The sequence below is a fragment of the Nanorana parkeri genome, unplaced genomic scaffold (assembly GCF_000935625.1).
Source record: "Nanorana parkeri isolate BGI_ZX_2015 unplaced genomic scaffold, ASM93562v1 scaffold399, whole genome shotgun sequence".
Lineage (NCBI taxonomy): Eukaryota > Metazoa > Chordata > Amphibia > Anura > Dicroglossidae > Nanorana > Nanorana parkeri.
The window spans coordinates 1,150,254-1,171,310 of record NW_017306667.1 but is presented as its reverse complement, the minus strand read 5'-3'; the positions used below and the strand labels follow the sequence as shown (position 1 = coordinate 1,171,310).

Below are 21,057 nucleotides of genomic sequence, written 5' to 3'. Positions count from 1 at the left end.
CTTGTATCAGCAGCTGTCATTGCCGGTCCCGAGATCCGCTGTGCCCGATGCAGCTGGGACCGGCACGGCTCTGTGACAGGAGATCAAAGGGAGTTCAGTACACGAACTCCCTTTGATCTCCTCTCAGTCCCCGAATGCAGGAAGTGATGTATATTACATCACTTCCTGCATTTAGTGTCACTCTCCAGCTAGAGAAGCTGATGAAGCCGATCTCTGCTTCATCAGCTTCTCTGGAGGTCCTTAGGTGACATTAGGGGTCTTGGAGAGCCCTGATGTCTCCATAAAGAGGACCTGTCATGTAAATTGGCTATCCGCCCATGTACTAGCAATAAAGTGTGTGTAAAAAAAAAAAAAAGTTATACAAAAATGAAAGATTCATAAAAAAAATAAAGATGCATAACATTTATTTTTTGTAAACATTTATTTTAAGTCCCCGCCCCCCACATGATCGACGCGCTGTAAAACGCCCAGCAAGTGAAATCCCATTATTTCCTATGGGCATGGTTCTCACTTGGGCGTATTTCAGCGTGTCGGAACGTGCTGAAAACGCCCTACGCCCAAAGAAGTACAGGAGCTTCTTTGGGGCGTATTTCCGCGCATATCCATTAGGATAGAGCCGGATAGCCCTCGTAAATGCGTTTTGAGCTAGAGAAACTTTTTAGTTTTTTTCTACATTTATGGTACTTTTTTTATTATATAGTTTAAAAAAATACCCCCCGTGGTGATTATATACCTCCAAAAGAAAGCTCTATCTGTCCCCAAACTTTTTTAACATAAATTGCAAGGCTATAGTCCGGTCATGCTGACTGGTGAAATTTTTGACTGACTGGTGAGACACTATCACATTTTTCAAGCCCTGGCTATAGCATAAGGTATATTGCTTATTACTACTCCAATAGTTATTCAGTAAAGGGGTAGGAAGAGCAATGTAAATGTGCAAAATTCAGTCATACATAGAAGCCGCAGTCAGATTACCTAAATTGTTTTGCTACGGGATACTGCCAAGGCAGTTCTAGCATTTTTCATTGTGCCTTCATTTATTAGTTTGCCTGGAATTCAGCTTTCACAATTACATTTTCATAATACTTTATTTTCTATATACATAATATGCAATAGCACAACCTCCCCTAAGAGAATCAAAAGTTACATTTCATCATCTCTCTAAGACAAACAGTAGCATAGCAGGATGAATCTAATTCGAAGGACAGCTTTAATAATGGATTTGCTGGTTGTACAATCTCAGGTTTTGTCCATTTTTCCTTGTCTTGATTTTGGACATCATCTTCTTCAAAAAGTTCATAAGACAAGTTGCGTGGGTATTTCAATATATGCCTGTAGCACCCTGGGATATTCAGCTGCAGTGGGCCAACTCGAAATTTACAAAGCTGCAGACCAGCTTTGGCTAGAGCCTCCTTATACCAATGACCAACCTGATTTGAAGGATACTTAATACTGTGACCTGGCATTGGAAGAACTACCTGAAAAATAAATACATTTCAAATAAATGGAGGAAGGGAAAATTGTTTCAGTGAGATACACAGTGAAACTGCTCCAAACTCCCAAACGTCTTCAGGTCCTTCTGTATTTAAAGCAGAACTCCAGCTTTATTTGCCCAGCCCATCATGCGTCTGATCCCATAAAGTAGATCCCCTCAACACCTGACTGTTTATTTTTATTTTTCATTAAAACCTATATTTGTTTGCAGTCTTCAAGCTGGTCTGCTCACACTTGACAATGTGTAAGCATCACTAAGTAATGGAGTACTATGAGTCCAAACTGCATGATGTGTGTGCGAATGACAGACAGCGCTCACAGAAAATGGACAAAATGACGCGTGTTGTTCTGCCTAAAGTGGACCAGATGGAACACATTTCTTTTAACTGCCAACTGGATGCAGACATGTCAAAGTTCACCAGAGGGTTGGGGGTTTCCATTTCTGCATATTCTTCTATTATAAAGTAAATATTCGAATAAACTTAATGCATTTCTAAAGCGCAAACTCTTTTTTACATTTTGGCTAAAGCAGGGGAGAGTAAAAAACCCTTTAGGTTTTTTTTCCCATTCCTGTCCTGTAGACACAATGGGAAGAGGAAATCTCTACAAAGTGAGGCAAATCCTGTGACACTGGTCACAGGAATAAGTGTGCCCATTGGAAGATTTCCCCTCCTTTAAATGTTCTGGTTATGACATTTTGGATTTTCCTTCACTTTCAGTCCTAGTAATAGTGGTTACCATAACAAATAGGGACAGTAAACACCCTCAGTGGGGAAAAAACAGCAATAAAAACTTGACAAAGGTTCTAACCCTTTGTCTTTTTATCCAAATCTAAAAGGATATGTTGTGGTTTTAGATACCCTTTTAAGCAGAAAACCCAAGCAACATGTAAAATCAATGAATGGACTGGAAATACTATTGAATAGTCAAGTCCACTATAACAGAGTCTAAACCCATGAGCAAAAATGTCACATATTGCAGCTTAACAGTCCTTAGATGTGGCGGCTACATTCGTTTTCTTTTTCAAACTTCGTTACCTTTATTTCTACCAGATGATCCTGCGAATAACAAACTTCCTGCCTTAGGGTGACAACACTCACTCCGTCACTATATTTATAGAGGGCGGCTGAACTTTAAACATTTCTGCCTTTTTTTAAACTTTATTAGAGGAGAGATGAGGAGATTTGTAGTTATGCTTCCAGTTTAGCTCACAGTAAGTGACATGGACATTGCATTGCAAATTAAGATTGGCAGGTATTTTCTTACTTGATTAAAATGTTCTTAGCCTATAAAAAAAATAAACAAATGCAGCCATCACATCTAAGGACTTGTTAGATGCAAATTAGGACATGTTTGTTCTTGATTTTAGCTATCTTTTAACTTGCTGTGCCACTTTCCTCTCTTGTTCTAATGTATGCAACCAGGGCCACAATTGAACGCAAATAAAGTACATTAATAGAACCAAATTTCCACAGTGGCCTGCATTTTCCCAGGTTCAGTCAGAAGGTAGACATTTGTAATCACTATATATACATCATATAACAAATGTAGTTACCTGGTTCATTAAATATACATTTTCTGCCTCTTCTGTGGCTGTGACAGTATGAACCTATTTAAAAACAAAATTTAAAGTGCAGTCAATATAGAATGGAACTAAATTGCACACACATATTTAAAAAACCTATGATTATGTCCTAGGGCCTATAAAGTTTTACATTTCTAAAACTCCTATGAGCTGTGACCTCCTTCCATACATGAATAGACAAGATATTTCCATGATAAAACAATTCACTTACTCTATCACATAGTGAAGATTTTGTATTCTCATCCTTACAGCATAATACCAAGTCTCCTTCCACAACCCTCAAACCATAAGTTGCAATTCGGTAAGATGCGGCTTCGTTCCAGATTTTGCTGCAATAGGCATGGATGTAGAAGATGCGCATTGAATGTGGAATACTGAGCCAACTTCGTACATATCCCTCGTCACTCATTCCGTATCTATTTAAAGCCCGGAGCATCATCCTTTCTCGTACTTTAAATTCGGGCATCAATGCAAGAGCACCTTTAGCATCCCCTAAAATAAGCACAAAGATTAATTAAAGCTGAAGTCCAAGAAAACATTAAAGCCCACAAATCAAAAGTACAAATTCCATTTTATTATGAAATATTGGATTCACCTGGAATTTCGGAAAGCCGAAGGCATAGTAACAGGGTCACCCTTTTTACACATGTACTGATGGCTATTCTTGGTCTGCACCAGAATCGCCCATTCGCTCCACAGTGTATCCCGGTTAATAAAATCCCTGCCCATACATGTGATTAGTTTACTGCATGGGCTGCTGGAACAAGTAGTCCAGGAACCAACAGTGACTGAACAGTGCCTGTAGTACATCACAGAACCTAAATTTAACATTGTGCCTAAACACTTCAGATAATAAAGTCTATAAAAAATTTTCCTATAACTATCTAAACCCTACACACTGTGTTTTTAATATAAACTTGTACCTTTAAGACAATATTATACAAATTAAAATCTTTTCCTCATGAGACTATGTACAGGGACTGTTACAGTACTGTCCGCAACGGCATCTTCAATTACTGCAAGACAGTCCAGCAATAAGTGATAGATAAGAATTATTGTGCACTTTCCCTAGTTCTTGTTCCTGCATTTTTACCCTGCCCCTGGTTTCTACTAAAGCGGAATTCCTTCCGAGGTAATGTGACCCTCCTGCAACACTCATAATGTATTTTTAGGTTGTGACACTGTGTTAAATTATTACAGTGCCCAGCCTATGTACCACACCACTGAGTCTGGTAGGAGTTCTAGCTGCACCATCCACATAATCCATATTGGTTTCTACAGTGGAATACTGTTGAACAGCTACATGCCATTATTTGGAACATTGTACATGATCTATCTGTCTGATACAAGGTTGCACAGTGGGGTTATGTTCATGCCCATGATGCACATCATGTAAATTAGTATATGACCTGGTGTTCCATACTGTGGCTTATATATCACCGCACATCTTGTGAATGACTTATGCAACGGGATTATCATATGGTATATACACACTCACCATTCTGGTTCTTCAGCGATTCTTTTGTCTGAGGTCTGCCATTATCAACCAGGTACTACTGCCTGTTATATGCTGACAGTGCAGAGCTGCGCTGCAGCCGGGAAGGATCACAAAAATAATGGATCTACCCCTCTGCCTGATTAACAGCTGGCTCTGCCTCTCTAGAGTCAGAGCCGTCTGTGCCCACTCCCTCCCCTGTCTGTCATTTCAATGAGCACTGGAGGAATAGAGAGAGGGGAGGGGGCAATTCCACCAGCGAGCAATGACTAATAGGCACCGTTCTCTGCAGGGAGAAGCTGTGAGCTGAGCGATCAGTGGTTTGTGATCGCTCAGTTCTCAAGCTATAGAGCTGGCATGTGACACCTGGAGTGTCACACGCCGGCTCAAACTATTGGGAAGAGTACTCTCCCAATAGTTCGCCTTTAAGCAGAAAGAAAATATAAATGCATTCTGTAGATGCATATGATAAAGATATTTGATTGAGCTAGTCATTGCAACATATTTTACATCTTTAAAAGATAATCATAGCAATTAAAATGAAATTACTAAAGTGAAATGAATTTGCTTCAATTAAAAAACTACAGACATTTACTTTAAGCTGAACAAACAACAACCTTTTCACTAAACAATGCAGTTGCACACAAAAGCATTTTCATAACCAGCAAGACAAATGGTTAACGTGCCGCATCCACTGATTTTTAGTGGCTGTTGGGATAGATTTAAGAAAAATACAACAGGAAATTATATATTTTGAGGATTTTCGCATTTAAAAAACAAAATAAATGTAAAAGCAATTTAAACACAGACAATTGCAATTTTACACTTGCCTGACTCAAAAAAGTATCTTTTTGCTTTGTTTACTGGATCATCACAGTCTTCTGGTGTGAAGAATAATTTTACTGCAAGTGCCTGAAGAATGAATACAAAATAGTTTTTATGCATGACATATTACATTGAACTCTAAACTGTAACAACACGTCTTATTATGCATATTGTTAACCGTGGAAAACTAGAAGTGTCTGCTCTCCGGCTGGACCATTTTAGTACTAGCCCAAGGTACTTCCAGCCATTTTATTTTACTTCATTACTTTACATGATCTTTTTCTCACTTCAAGCCATTGCTTTTTTTTTTTTTAGAAATGGTAAACATGAAGCCAAGCTTTACATTCATATATAATATTTGACATTAAAGTGTGCACCCTCAGAAAAATAATTTCTGTTCAGCCAACTGCAGCAGTATGCAATTTAGGGCCCATTCACATGGGCACAGAAGTCTGTGTACCATAAAAACTGGACAGATCATGTTGTGTACAGCTTGCCTGAACAGATCAATGACAGGCTGTGGCTTTACACAGGTAAATGCTGCTCCAAGGTAGAAGGTAAATTATCTACAAGAGGAAAATGGGCAGATCAACTGCCAAATTCAAAGAGGTGCATGTATAGTAAAAAATAAATACCCCTTAACAGGGGTAGAAGCACTACTTTTACATTCATAGAAATGTAAACATTGAACAAGGATAATGTGCCGCTTCATAACTAGAATTTGTAACAGACTGACCTAGTTACAACATTCAGTATTCATCTTTCAGTCATATAGCTCTGCTAAAATGAAATCACCAGTTGTTATAATTAACTTTACATTGATGTGTCTTATACAATGTTTCATACATGTACAGAAGGATTTGGTTTTGTGAGAACTATGACAGAAGGGAGAAACACCACTCCTCTCACTATCAGGTAGCTATAGAGGAAGATGCCTATATGCACATCTTAAAGTGTGTATCAACCCAAATGCAAAAATACACCATGCTGCCGCCTACCAGTCCTTTGATATGGTGACTGCATTCGTTTTCTTTTTTTTCACAAGCGTTTTTCTCCTTTATTTTCACCTGGTACTCGTGCCACTAACACACCTCCTGTCCTTACTCCCCATACTCTGTCTACAGAGAAGTAGTGTTGTCACCCTAAGGAAGGACTAAAAACATCTCCCCCTCACCTCTTCTCCATAACATAGAGGAGAGGCGTTCTGTAGTCCGCAAAGATAGCTGAAACATTGGAACAGATAACATGAAATTATCAGCCGACAAGGATTTTGTCAGATTCAATGGGTATTGTTTCAAACTTACTGAACAGATGTATAGGGAAATTGGTGAATGACTCAAACTAAACCAGACACCATGCTTTAAAAACCCACACCCTTAATACTTCCTTGAAACCCACAACAGTCCTACTATTTGGATATTCTAAATATATCTCTAACCAACAACAAAGTGCCTGCCACCATTGGACTATCTAGGAGATATATCGGGGACTCTCTACTCTCCACACACATCCTCGGCCGAGGTATTCCTGGACTTTACAACAAATAGGATCAATAAACCTACGAAAAACCAATGAGAAAATCCCCCCCAAAGGATATGTGAGTTGGAACTACGGATATATTATCTTGTTTTCATTCTGTTTTTTTCACTTGTTGATACGTTGTTTCTAAAAAGGGGGGAAAGAAATCTCTTTAACCCGACCTCGGGAATAGTAACACGTCCAATACCTAATATATATATATATATAAGATATATCTTTACTACCGAGTTCCATGAACAATTCACAAACCAATGGTTATATGATTTAAGGGCAGTTGTTGGAGCTATCTCTTCGTGAAAGAATATCAATGCGACCAGGGACATAAGGAAAGGATACTTGATAGTTTGGATACGTATGAACACTGTCTTTCTCTTGCCATCCACTTCAATAACCCCCTTAGTGGGGCTACAATCTATCAAATATAATCCTATGAATGTCACAAGTTAAATACAGGCTAGTATGAATCAAAAGGAATAACTCGATACAGAGTATACCAACCAAAGATAGATACAACCAACCTGTACTTTACCATCATTCACCTCTCGAAGGTATTGCTGACATCCAAGAGGGAGTAAACCTAAGGTCTTGATTCAAAGGTGCATAAACCAACTTGAGTCAATAATCACCACCCAGAATGAAATGGACTCACAGTCAGTGATTATTTCGTTTTTAATTTATATGTCGTTTGTGTTTTCATTTTTGTAGTGGTGTTTGGATATACACCAAATAAAGTATTTTGCTTGATAAATTTCAAAATATAGTCTGTCCCGATCTTTTGTGAACCCTTAGACTGCCTCCCCTATGAAGGCAGTCTACCCTGTTTTTTCCTGTATGCTGCTATGAGGTTACTGATATGGTTGACAGACCACTGTAAAAGGGCAACTGAACGAGCACGGATCTCCAGGAGTAAAACAATCCCAGTTTTTGTATCCTAATTGCTGAGCACTGCTGGCTGCTGTGAGACACACTGGACATTGGAACTACATGCTTCAGTTCCAAGCTCCACCACCATATAGATTCCCAGTATTTCAGGCTGTAATGAGTAGTAATTCCAAAAACACTCCTGCCCAAGGTTTATGAAGACAACATGCTAGATGTTTAGGGAAGATCACATCTCTTTTCGTGCAATAAGACTATTCATTTAAACAGTTCTATAACTATGCAAACTTTCTTCAATGCATCTTTGATATGCTGAAATACCCATAACTACGGGTCTCCCTAGACCAGGGGTGGGCAAACTCCAACCCTCCAGCTGTTGTGGAACTACAAATCCCATGAGGCATTGCAAGATTCTCACAGCCACAGGCATGACTCCCAGAGACAGATGCATCATGGGATTTGTAGTTTCCCCACAGCTGAAGGGCGGTGTTTGCCCACCCCTGGCCTAGACAATAATGTAACAGACAGAAAGTGGTATATGTAATGCTCATAAATGCTGATTACCATTACTCCCATAAATGAGTGTGCTTACCATTTCTTCTTTTAGCAAAGTTAATCCAACTTCCTGTGATTGCATGTTCTGCCCTTTTCCAAATCTTTGAGGTCCATAATAGTTTAGAAATCCTCTTTCCTGAAATGATAAGCTCAGATGAAAGGAAAATATAACTGAATGCCTTTACTTTCCATCTGTCCAGTTTAAAGTGAAAGTGCAAACAACTAAATTCACACCTGAAATTATTACGCATCTACTGTCTTACTTACCAAATATGTGTAAAGGTGGCCATACACCTTACAACCATCGCACGACTTTCGTTGTACAATGGTTGTAAGGTGCTTAAAAGTTCGTACGACCTGCCCATCTTGGACAGGCAGATCGTACTTGCTGAGGGGAGGGCCTACAGATGATTGCAATGCTGAGCGGGCTTGCGCACCTCAGCCCTTGCGGCTTTCGTCTTGTGATCGCGCTACCAACCCGCTGAAAATCGTATGATTTTCGGTGGGTTTTCTAGCGTGCTCGTAATATGAAAATCGTGCGACCGTTCAGTAAATGCGGTCGCACGCTGCCCATGCACCTTATGATTATCGCACGATCACGGGAACACCAGCGATTATCGTACGATAATCGTCAGGTGTATGGGCAGCTTAATACTGTTCAGCCAGTTTTCTAATCCGGACATCATTGTCAGACAACAAAGTCAGGTTCTGACCTTGCTTTCCTCTACTTCAGTCAGATTAATACTGTTTTGCAAAGGACCACACTAGTCTGTAAAAGAATACTGAACGAGCAGCAGCACAATGATGAGGTCAGTCCTGTGTTCTTCCCTTCTATCAGTCAGTTCTCCGCGTACGGTATAATGTGTAACAAACCGATTGGTCTACATTGCAGCCCCCCCAATCCTACTTTATTGGTTAATATAAAGACAGAGGAACTATTTATATATAATTTAACTATTTATTTTTAATGAACTGAGGGTATTTTAAAACTGTCTATACTTCTGCTTTAACTTTCAAATCATTCATGGTTTTTAAAAGCTCATCCTTTCCTGAATAGTTAGAATTACATTGCATCAACTGTATCATTGTTGATATTGCACAGTCCACAAATATAAATATATTATTTAAAATTCCAAAAAAGTGCCTGCCACTTTAAAGTTTATGTTGAAACATTGCCTGAGCCCCCCAAACTTCTGCCTGTTCTGAACGCAGCTGGAGGGAACCTCCAGAAAGCCACCATTAAGGCTGCTTGAAATAGTACACTGGTGGATAGGAAATGGTGAGCACAATGGATGTGGATAGGAAAACATCAAAATCCCTTGTACTCAATGGATACACTAGTCATTGCATTCAATGGGTGTGGCTCTATAAAAACTATATTTACAAACTAACAGGGCTCTAACACATGTAGTACATAAAGACTGAACAAAACAAAAGTCTATGCTCTGACAACAACATGCAAATATTACATACTGCATATAACTGACCAGCAATTGTCACCATACTCCCAATAGAGAGCTCTATATGTATAGTTATGAAAAACTCATAATACTTGTAAATATTAAAGCCCAGTTTAAAACTGGGCTTTAAAGTTAACCTGAGCCAGACTATGAACATTAAACTAGTTACACATTCTTAACAAGCAGTAAAGAAACTTTAAAACAAGCCATCCCCAACCTTTATAGCTGCTTTTAATGTAAATTTATTCATTCACAAAGATCACAAAGGGTCCAGAGATGGTTTTGCGTGCTTTCCAACAGCTTAAAAACACCTTCTGGTTGTTTACATTAGAGGGCTGGTAGCCTGCCAAGATTCTGTTCTCATAGAAAAACACAGTGCTTGTGTTGTGAAATTTGAAAATTAATTTCTCCACAATACTTACAGATATAAAGATGAATTCATTATTGTTTTTTACTATGGGTTCAGTATATGCAAATACATACAAAGCTATTCTTTTTATCCACAAACTTTGGTGGGCCTAATCTGGCCTGTAGGCTTATATTTAGGCTGCTCTGTTTTGTTAAACTCATACCTTGACACTGTGCACTGCTTCTTCAATTCTGTGATGCAAATTCTCCGAAGGGTCACCACTGTGATTTCTAATATTTCTCACAATTAGTGTGAAATGGTTACCAGAAAGCTGTCCAAGATGTATATGACACTTTGCAGGACGTACATTTTGTATTTTTATACCTCTTTTTCCAAGGGAGCTTTCAATTTTCTGCATTCTAAAAAAAACAAAAAAAAACAAAAAGGTAAAAAACATAATGGAATCGCACATTATTGTTATTTATTTAGAACAAAAGTGTATGTCAGGGCAAAAAAAAAACTTTTTTTATTTTTTAGCTTTGGAAAGAGTGGTATGGATTCCACCTCCTGTCAGGCTTTTACTGCTCTCCAGGGCTGACAAGGTTTCAGCAAACAGTAAGTGAGGGAAAATCTACAAGAGCGGCAGAGATAGAAATACAAATTAGTGGTTGTAGCCTTCACATACTTTACCACTGTAAAGAAAAGCATTTTTACTTCTGTCGGTGCTGCTGTGGGAGATTTCCCTCATTTCCTCTTTGGTAAAATGTTGTCAGCAGAACAGGAATCGAAGATAAAACAGATTAATATTCCCCTACTCTAAAGCTGACCATACACTGTAATATTTTCTTCATTCTTCATTCAAACCGCGGGCTGAACGAAGAACATATAACAGTTTCCTCCATCAACGCGGCATGAGCATTGATCGTGGAATCTCCTGCTGTCTTCAATGTATTATGACAGTGTCCGCCTGCCGCTGCCAGAATACCTCAACAGACCTGGCAGCTCATTGGCTGCCCGCTCTGTTCATTCAAAGATTTTCCGACCGGATCAGTTGATCAGCTGATTGAGGAATGCTGGCTGAAAGGGTGCCGACAGTGTGAAATTTGCACAGTGTATGGCCACCTCAATTAAAACTGAGAAAAATGTATTGGCTGAACATACACTTTAAAATAACAATATATATGGAAAATCAAGACGCTTTATAAACAACATTAATTTAAAGAGCACTACAATGCATTACTCCTAACACTAACAATATAATTTGGAAGAAGCAACATTTTTTTCTGTGAACAAGTACTTTTTTATGGAGTCAGCAGCATGTTGCGTGCCATTCATTCTAAAGGGCATCCCTGTGCACTAAGGGAACACACATGCATTGTAGCACACCACAACTCATGATAACACACCACTGTGCATTGTGCTGTGCTGCCTGGCAAAATATGGTGCATGTCCAATTTTTTGTATGGTTTTCTTTTTTTTGCATGTGCTTCCTCAATGCAACCTACATTAATGAAACACACCAGGCTGCCAATTCATGGACATAGGGAGCTATTCAACTAATAAGAACCTGTTTGCAGCCATTTCTCTTTCAAAACACAGAAAAAAGGCCAAAAGCATTTTCTATAAGGATTTTTATACTAGCATTTAGGCTTAATGCATTAAAGGATAAGTAGTTTTGTTGCCCGTAGCAACCATTTTCTTAATTTATATCTCCAAAGGGTGGCTTGGGCATGAAGGAGTGAGGACGTGCATGAGAGAGCTCCCGTCCCGGCCGCCAAATCATCTGCCGACATCCGAGCCGATATGCAATGGAGAGGATCCCAACCTAAACAGGGGAAGAAGAAATACTCACCCCAGCTCCCACGGACGCCGAGAACTCGGAAGGGCGCCATAGACGCCTTCTTCTCAGATCGCGGCAGTGAAGACAGGGCCGCATCCAAGATGGCGCCGGACCACGAGGCCGCAGAGCGGCAGGACTGTGGAGATCTAGCTGGGCCCTCATCCCCAGCTGGGGTAAGCGACAGTACAGTGGGGAGCTCCCCGAGACTGCACCGGCCACAAAGCCCTGCCGCAGACAGGATTGTAGGGGATGGAGACCTCAGGACACATATCTGGTCTCTCCCCACTAAGGCCGACCTAGATATATTCATGACTAGGATGGAGCAGGCCTTCAAAAAAGGACATAGCAGACATAAGGCAGGAAACTGCACACTTGGGAAACAGGGTGGAATCCCTGGAAGCACTGCAGGATGATTCACTAGTGGCCATGTCCCTTCTTAGGGATCGTAGCACCACACATGACAGGCAAATTGCTGCCCTGCTGAATCAATTGGATGACTTGGAAAATCGCAGTCGCAGGTCCAACATATGAATCAGGGGGCTCCCTGAAGCAACAGGATCCAAAGACATTGTTCCCACACTACAAGGTATCTTTAGGGGTATATTGAGCCTAGGCCCTGGAGACCCGGTGGAGATAGATAGAGCACACCGCTCCCTCGGACCGCCCTCCCCTGACATGGAACGACCTAGGGATGTGATTTGCAAGCTCCACAAATACAGTGTGAAGGAAGCTGTTATGTCCATAATGAGGGATAGGCCCCTCTGCTGGATTCCCTTCGCAAGGCACAGCTTCCATACCGCTGGGGCTTCCCATTCCACCTGATGGTCCGCAAGGAAGGCAAAACGATATCCCTCATGGAAATGGGCGATCTCCCTGGCTTTTTGAAAGCTCTGGGCCTCCCTAAGATCTCGCTGCCGGACAGGAATGTGTCCCCCACAATACCGCTACCATCTCACCAACCCCCCTGGCAGACTGTCCCCCCTAGGCAGCCTGGAAGCCAAGACCCACCTTCTCCAAGCCAAGGGGGCCCACCATAGCCGCAATGACTGTTCTGTTTGTCAGCAGACGGAGATTGGCCATGTTTTTACACATCGATATGCACGCCCCGGGGTATAATGACTTGACCCACCTTCTATGACACCCACACGTGAAGAACCCCTGCGGGTGTGTGATACTCAACAGCCACGGTTGAACTCAACATGGCTTCTTCTACTCTGCTCTTCGCTGAACCCTTGCAAAGATTCCAGTACGGTTTTCCTCTCAGGATGTTTATTTTCTAATGGCTTACCTCCTCAGGAGTAACGCGCCACTCTAAGTTGGCCGGGACGGGCTGCACCCTCCCCTGTTATGCCCTTTCACGTTGCCCACATAGGATTGTCCCCCTTAAGGGAGACATGTCCCGGACGGGACCTTTTGTGTCCACTCCTGGGGGTCTCCGGTTTGTTGACCCCTCGGACTAGGGATACACTACTAGTTGGTTTCACTGTGAAATGTTCTCATTTACGATTAAATTATCAACGTTTAGTTTAAGTAATTTTATTTTTATACCCTCCCCCCCACTTTCTAGTTTAATGGCCGTTTTTTATTTTTAAAGGAATCCATTGAGGGCCATATATTTACCTTTGCCACGGCATATGCCCCCAACACCCATCAGCTCACATTTCTAGACTCTATGCTGTCCAAACTGACTGATTTCCAGGAGGGCCTGCTTGTGCTGGGCGGGGGACTTCAATTTTAGCCCCAACCCAGTGCTTGACACGTCCTGGGGCACGTCCGCACATTCTCTCACAGCGATGAGACATTTCCGTAAGGCCTTCTACGATAAACACTTACTGGACACTTGGAGGGTGACGCATGCATCAGATAAGGACTACAGCTACTATTCAAAGACTCATGACTCATAATCCCGGATTGATCTGCTGTTTATGGATCAATATTACCTTGACGCCTTATGTGAGGCAACCATTAACGCCATTACTATCTCAGACCACGCCTCTGTCTCGATTTCGTTGCCCAGGGTTCCCAGCACTTCATGGACCTGGCGCCTTAAAGAGAACCTGCTAGACGATCCAGTGGCGGCGGGAGTGACATCTGAAGCGCTACGCCTTTACTTCCTTGAGAACACAGTCGGTGAGACATCAGTGGGCTCTGTGTGGGAAGAGCACAAGGCGGTGGTCCGTGGAGTGCTGATATCACAGGGTTCGAGACTGAAAAAGGCTAGGGTAGCTGAGCTAGACAGCTTGATAGCTTCAATCCGGGGAGCAGAGCAACGCCATAAGCGCTCAGGTCTCCCCCAAGATGCACGGGATTTGGTCACCTTACGTAAAAATCTGACGGACTTCTTAGACCTCCAAATAAAGAAGAAATTATGTTATGTTTCTCACCTGTATTATGAGCATGGGAATAAGTGTGGGCGTTTGCTGGCCAGGGCGTTGAGGAAGAGGCGTGAGTTGACACATGTCCATAAACTACAAACCCCCTCTGGGTCCCCAGTATATAACTCTTTCAAGATAGCTGAAGCCTTTAGGGACTACTACGCCACACTATACAACCTACACCCTAATATGCCCCCTGATGCACTGTCCGCCAAAAAAACTCTTATCCACAACTACCTAAACGAAGCGGGAGTTAAGACCCTTCCCGCCTCAATCACGGCCGACCTAGATAGGCCTATCGCCCCAGAGGAGGTAGAGGCGGTCATCAAAGCGACACCAAATGGGAAGAACCCGGGCCCGGATGGCTTCACCAAAGCCTACTATATGAAATACCTGACACAGCTCTCCCCGCACTTATGTTCATATTACGATGCCTTGGCCAAAGGAGCGTCAGCACCCTCGGAGGCTTTGCTGGCTCACATCACGGTCCTCCCGAAAGAGGGCAAGGACCCCTCTGCCCCTCAAAGTTATAGGCCCATATCGCTCCTTAATGCACATTTGAAGTTCCTCTCCAAGATACTGGCCGACCACCTGAAGGTCTTTTTGCCCGCTGTTATTCACCCTGACCAGACAGGTTTCATAATGGGGAGGGAGACTAGAGACTTCGGGCAATCCAGGCGGTTCACTGGGCCACACACCACGCCTCTCATCCTCCTGTTGCCCACAGACGCTGAAAAAGCGTTCGACAGGGTGGATTGGACGTTCCTTAGGACGGTGCTGGAGACCCTGGGGCTAGGCCCTCACATGCTGAGCTGGGTGGCCTCTCTCTATAGTGATCCGTCGACCCGCGTGAAGGTAAATGGCACCCTCTCCAGCCCATTTAGAATTGGTAATGGCACCAGGCAGGGATGCCCCCTATCCCCGCTCCTGTTCGCGCTCGCCCTAGAACCCTTCCTAAATAAGGTTCGCAACAACCCTGACATTAAAGGTTTGAAGATTGGCTCGCAGGAACATAAACTATCTGCTTATGCGGACGATATCCTTTTTTTTGTCAAAGACCCCGTCACCTCACTCCCTAATCTGATCTCAGAGTTTACCAACTATGGACAGCTATCTAACCTCAAAATTACCTACCATAAGTCTGAAATTCTGCCCATTACGGTCCCGTCGGCAATGGCCCACCAGTTGAGACACAGCTTCCCGTTCTCCTGGTCCACAACAGCCATAAGATATCTGGGTATTCAACTAACCAACCACTGCTCCCGCCTTTACGTGCACAACTTTGAACCCTTACTACATAACCTCCAGAGAGATCTCAAGGACTGGGATCGCACATCATTCACATGGCTGGGTCACATTAACATACTGAAGATGACAGTGCTCCCTCGGGTCCTCTTCTTCTTGCAGATGTTACCTATTTTTCTGCCTCATACATACTTTGTAAAACTCTGCAGTCTGTTTATCCGCTTTGTTTGGGGGGACAAGAGACCCCGAATAGCGCATACCATTCTGCGCAGGCCTAAGGGGGCAGGGGGATTGGGACTACCTGACATTAACCTTTACTATAAAGCTGTCTCCCTCCAGAGGATTGTGAATTGGCACTTTGACGCCTCAGCCAAACTATGGGTGCAGATGGAAAAATGCATGGCGGGTCGAGATTTAGCTCATGCCCCCTGGGTGCCTAGTGCTAGCCGTGGCCTCTCCGACTATACGTCCCCTCTGACACATCAGACACTCCGGTTGTGGGACAAACTGAATGCAGGAGGTCTCCTCTCACCCCCGCTGTCCCCACTAGGGGGCTATCCGTGGTTCCCTCCTGGGGAAGACATTTCCTTCTTCCACCGCTGGGACCTGCAAGGAGACTTCCGCTGCCACAAACTCCTCAGCCGGAGCTCCCTGATGACCCTGGAGGAGATTAAAACTAAATATGGAGACTTCCCCATGGCGGATTGGAGGTATAGGCAACTTACACATTTCTTTGGAACAACTGCCAAGGGAATGAGGCCCATGTCCTCTCTCACGCCCTTCGAGTCCCTATGTGCGGGATCTTCATCCCCAGACCGACTGATATCACTCTTTTATGGCTTGCTCATGTCCACACTCACAGAGGACAGACCAAGGTTCCTAGGGGACTGGGAAAGGGAGTTAGGACGGAGTCTCTCTGATGATCAATGGCAATTGATATACCGCTTCACACATAAATCCTCGGTTGACTCCAAGGTACACGAAACCAATTATAAACTACTGTCCCGTTGGTATCGCACACCGCTTTACCTGAGCACCATATACCCGGGGACATCCTCGCACTGCTGGAGGGGCTGCGGGCAACAAGGGGGACTCTTACATATATGGTGGGAATGCCCTCTTATACGAGGCTTTTGGCAAGATATTCGTGCACAAATTAAACTTATCACAACGACAGACATACCAGATGACCCCATACATATGCTGTTCCACCTCCCTTCCACATCAGTTGGCTCCTATAAGAAGGGTGTTATGCCACACCTTCTAGACGCGGCAAGGAGACTCATCCCTAGGTACTGGAAACAGACTCGGGTGCCGGGGAGGTCTGAGTGGGTGGCACAGGTCACACTAATACAGGAGGCAGAGGAGTGGGTGTCGAAGAGTGGGAACAAACATGACCGCTTCTATTCCAAATGGGCAACATGGTTGCACTACGTATCGAATCGTATTTTTTGTAACCTTTTAATTTCTATGTCAGGGTAAATGTTGGACCCTTTTCTGATCCTAAACTGTTCCTTTGTACCAATAATTTTGTTTGAAAACAGTAAAATAAAGATTATATAAAAAAAATGTATATCTCCAAAGAATCCATTATTTTTTCTGTGGGCAACATGAACTGTTCTTCATACCTTTTGTCTGAAGCTCAGTATTGTTTACTTTCTGCTCCCCAGCTTCATCTAGTGGCCACCATGCTGAGAACATTTGTTTTTTTACTTCATTCACACAGAACAAACTTACATGCAATTTCGCTGCACAAATACGCCCCTAAGTGCTACCATGGCTTTTATTTACATGTTAGAATGCAGGTTTTAACCCAAGTTAACACAATGCAAAAGGCTCAAAATAACCAAACACTATAGATAGGATACACTAAAAGTGTAAATGTATGTGTTTGGTATATAAAGGATCATGTGATGTCTAAATGTCCCAAAGAACAATTATCAAACTGTAGTTATTCACTATATATCATGTATTCGTACACTGAGACTTGCCTTTAACAATTGAATTTTCTTATTTTCTTGAATGTATGTTTTTAGGTATAGTACAACAAGCTGAGAAGAAGAAAACTCACCTCTCTGGAGTCACTTTCTTGACAACCATAGACTGATAAGTAATGGCTTTCTTATCTTTAATTCCAGCATAACTGAAGTCTGATGGGAGCACACCAAGCACAGATGACAGGTAGCTGATAGCCTCTAGTGTTTCCAGGTTCTCCTTCTCTAGGGTAAATGCTGCAACAACACAACACAGTTACATCCTTTCTGAAGACTAAATGCCAGAAAACAAAATCAAGTTACAGTTATTTGTTTTGAAACAAAATCACAGTTTTGGCCGTGAGGAAGGCAAAACCATACATCCTAAATAACTTCCAATTTGGAAATATTTAAATGTAAGAAAATTATACTTTATTTCTTTTACTGAAAATAACCTGTTCCTAAACTAATAGTAAGATCTTCTTAGTCATTTGTACAATCCTTCTGAGAAAATTATTTGCCACATTTTTATAAGGGCCTTGGATTTATTTAAACAACATGTTCATTAAGTTGCCTTTATGTCACTGTTTTTCTAACCTTAATAAACCCAGTTTCACTAAAAGAAACCACAACCAGTTGTTAAAATTAGAGGTGTACCGAAGTTACATTTTCTGACCAAAACCAAAAATACAAATTTTGTCAGGCCAAAACCAAAACTATTTTTTTACTAACCTTTTTACATTTTTCTAAATATTTTATTTTTGTATTAAATATTTTTATTTTTTAACTTTACTGTCATTGGCTTTAGGGAAATATCAGGCGTCTAAAGCAGACCCCTGATATTACTCTTTTAAAATAGAAAAAGAGATTGGGGACACAGAGTCCTCAATCTCTTTTTCTGCAGCCCCTGTTAGGAATGAACAGGAAGCCTCTATACTGAGTGCCCCTGTCCATTCATAACCTGTGGATATAGTATGTTTGTTATGTCCACAATCATGAATGAACCGGAAGTGATGTAAAGCACTTCCTGTTCATTCATAATTAGGGACACAGTAGATAGACATTGTCCTCAACTATTTACAAACAGTCAGCGACTCCTTGGCCTCCTGTCACAGCTGTCTCCTCCCCCACACTGCTCTCCATTCTGATCTGCCGCACCACCCCGCTCAGCCTTCTGTGACATGCTCACAGCGTTCTCCTCCCAACCTGCTCGGCCTCCTGACAGTTTCACTCCTCCCCACTCGGTGCTGCTCTGTGTTAGGGGGGACACAGAGCAGCCCACAGCGGGGAGGAGAGAAATCATGGATGCACTGAAATTTCAGCCGAAAGTTGAAACTTTCGGAATTTTGCCTAAAGTGCAATTTTCGGGGGCTGAAATGTGGGTGCATCCCTAGTTAAAATATAGGCTTTCCCCATACCTGACAGTGGTACTATAAGGCAACTGGGTGGGGGGATCCTAGGTTTCCACACGTATCCCTGTAGTCCTAGGTGGGGCGAGCACATGCTGCAGTGGCTCCATGGACAGTGGATAACAAAGGTTAAGAAGGGGGGGGGGGGGAGGGAAATAATAACATATAAATTACAGGAATGCTAAGACAGTCACCAAAATGAATCAGGAAGCAAGGGAAAATGTAAGTGTATAGATATCTGAATACAAATGTAATAAATTGGGTATAATAACACTTTAGGCTGAAGTTACCTCTTGTAATGAACCAGGGTCTCCTACTCACAGGAGCTTGACAGCTCTTTCCTGTGCTATCTATCTTAGCTTACAACATAGATCAAAGGATGAAAGATTCCGTTTGATTGGCATTCACCCTTTCAACAATCTGGTGAGAGGGGTATAGTGTTTCCATCTCCATTGCTATACAAATTGAGTGAGATTTGAGGCTATTTGCAATCTTCTGGGATTGAACTGTGAATCTGATTCAGGGTTTTATTATATTTGGCTTTATTATCATTGTCTCTTATTTTTGCATCATATATTTGGAGATTGGAACACTGAGGACTTTACTATGAAAAAGACCAGATTCTGGCAGGTAACAGTCTAATCATGTTTGCAAAAGAAACAACTTTGTATATGTTGCCTTTAATGTCTTTTACAATGGACTAGTTAGTGAAATTAGATTTTGTACTTTGGCACTTTGTTTCTCTTTATGAAAGGTATAGAGTAAAAGTAACTGAACCTCCATCCTGTAATGTAATTCTCTCCTCTAGATAATATATATCAGTGAATTATATCACAAAGCATATTCCACAGTGCTTACAGAGAAAACTGAACTACTCACACCAGTATGTGCCCCCAAAGAGGCATACATTGCACAGTCAATATTTGGGGGTACTTGGACAGAAAATCCACACGTGTATAAAGTTCTAAATTCTTAGTCAAACAGTGCTGGATTGTACATTAGAGGTGCATTTGATCTTCTTTGGACTTCCATATAAAGGACATCAATTTATGGACAACACATGCAGAATGAGAGAGACATTCTCACGCTGTAATTGTACCCAGCTACCAAAACTTCCTGTGTGAAGTGACAGGAACAGATTCATTCCTACCTGTAAATATTTCAGACTGTTCTTCTGTTCTCTGCCTCTTCCCGGAGGAGCTCTTTTTCTCTCTGAACCTCACAGTTATGGAGACTCTCTGCACTCCATCAATACCTTTCTCGGAAAAAGATTTGGTTTCTACTAGCTTCCCGAATTTCCTGCTGATGAAATGATGCACAGATGTCCTGTGTTCTTTACTCACATCTGGTTGAAATGTAAATGTAGAGTTTTGGACTTTTGCATCTAAAAATGTAAAGAATTTGCCTGCTTCCTCTTCGGACGTGAGCCGGGAAAGCTCTTGGTAATCCAGGTTTGGTTTAACTAGGAGCTCTGAGTTTTTGGTGAATGTTACCAGGACTGGGAATGTCTGTCGCACAGCACTGTGAACGATGGCTCTGTCATCTTTATTGGAAAAGAAGCCCAAGGATAGTTCACATAACTCACATCTTTCCACTTGGGATTCAAAAGCAGATTTTACTGAGTTGGCAAAGTTGAGTAAAGCTTTTTGCACATCTATACTCAGCACAAGATTAAGTAAATTGTATAATCCTGCTTCACAGTCCGAAGCAGCAAGGGCCTCAGAGGCATCATCCACATTCTCCCTCACTGGTTCATATTCACCTTTACATTCAGCCTGTCCTGGTATGGTTTTACCTTCAACATCTTCTAGGTCAGCCTTCTGTTTTTTATACTGAGGTTCATTATCATTATCTGTCAGTTTGTCTTCAGGTTCTTGAGTGTGATCCACTGTAACTAGATGACCAGTGACATGAATCTCTGTGACAACAAAGTCAGCTGGAGAATGTTTGATGGCTCCATAAAAACCAACATGTTCACTAACATAACAAAGAGAATCAAGGAATGTATCTTGGAATCGGCCTTCCATTTTACAG

General features: G+C 42.0%; 1 protein-coding gene across 1 annotated transcript; it reads right to left on the bottom strand.

The window, feature by feature from the left end:
* Nucleotides 1-1,014: 1,014 nt before the first annotated feature.
* PUS7L (pseudouridylate synthase 7 like) lies at nucleotides 1,015-21,057 on the bottom strand. The gene is made up of 8 exons (XM_018559483.1): nucleotides 20,174-21,057; nucleotides 17,713-17,872; nucleotides 10,405-10,600; nucleotides 8,410-8,508; nucleotides 5,405-5,486; nucleotides 3,291-3,571; nucleotides 3,050-3,103; nucleotides 1,015-1,478 (listed from the first exon to the last, which is right to left on the bottom strand). Exons 1-8 carry the CDS (start codon nucleotides 21,048-21,050, stop codon nucleotides 1,137-1,139), a joined length of 2,091 nt encoding a protein of 696 aa, XP_018414985.1. The 5' UTR covers nucleotides 21,051-21,057; the 3' UTR covers nucleotides 1,015-1,136.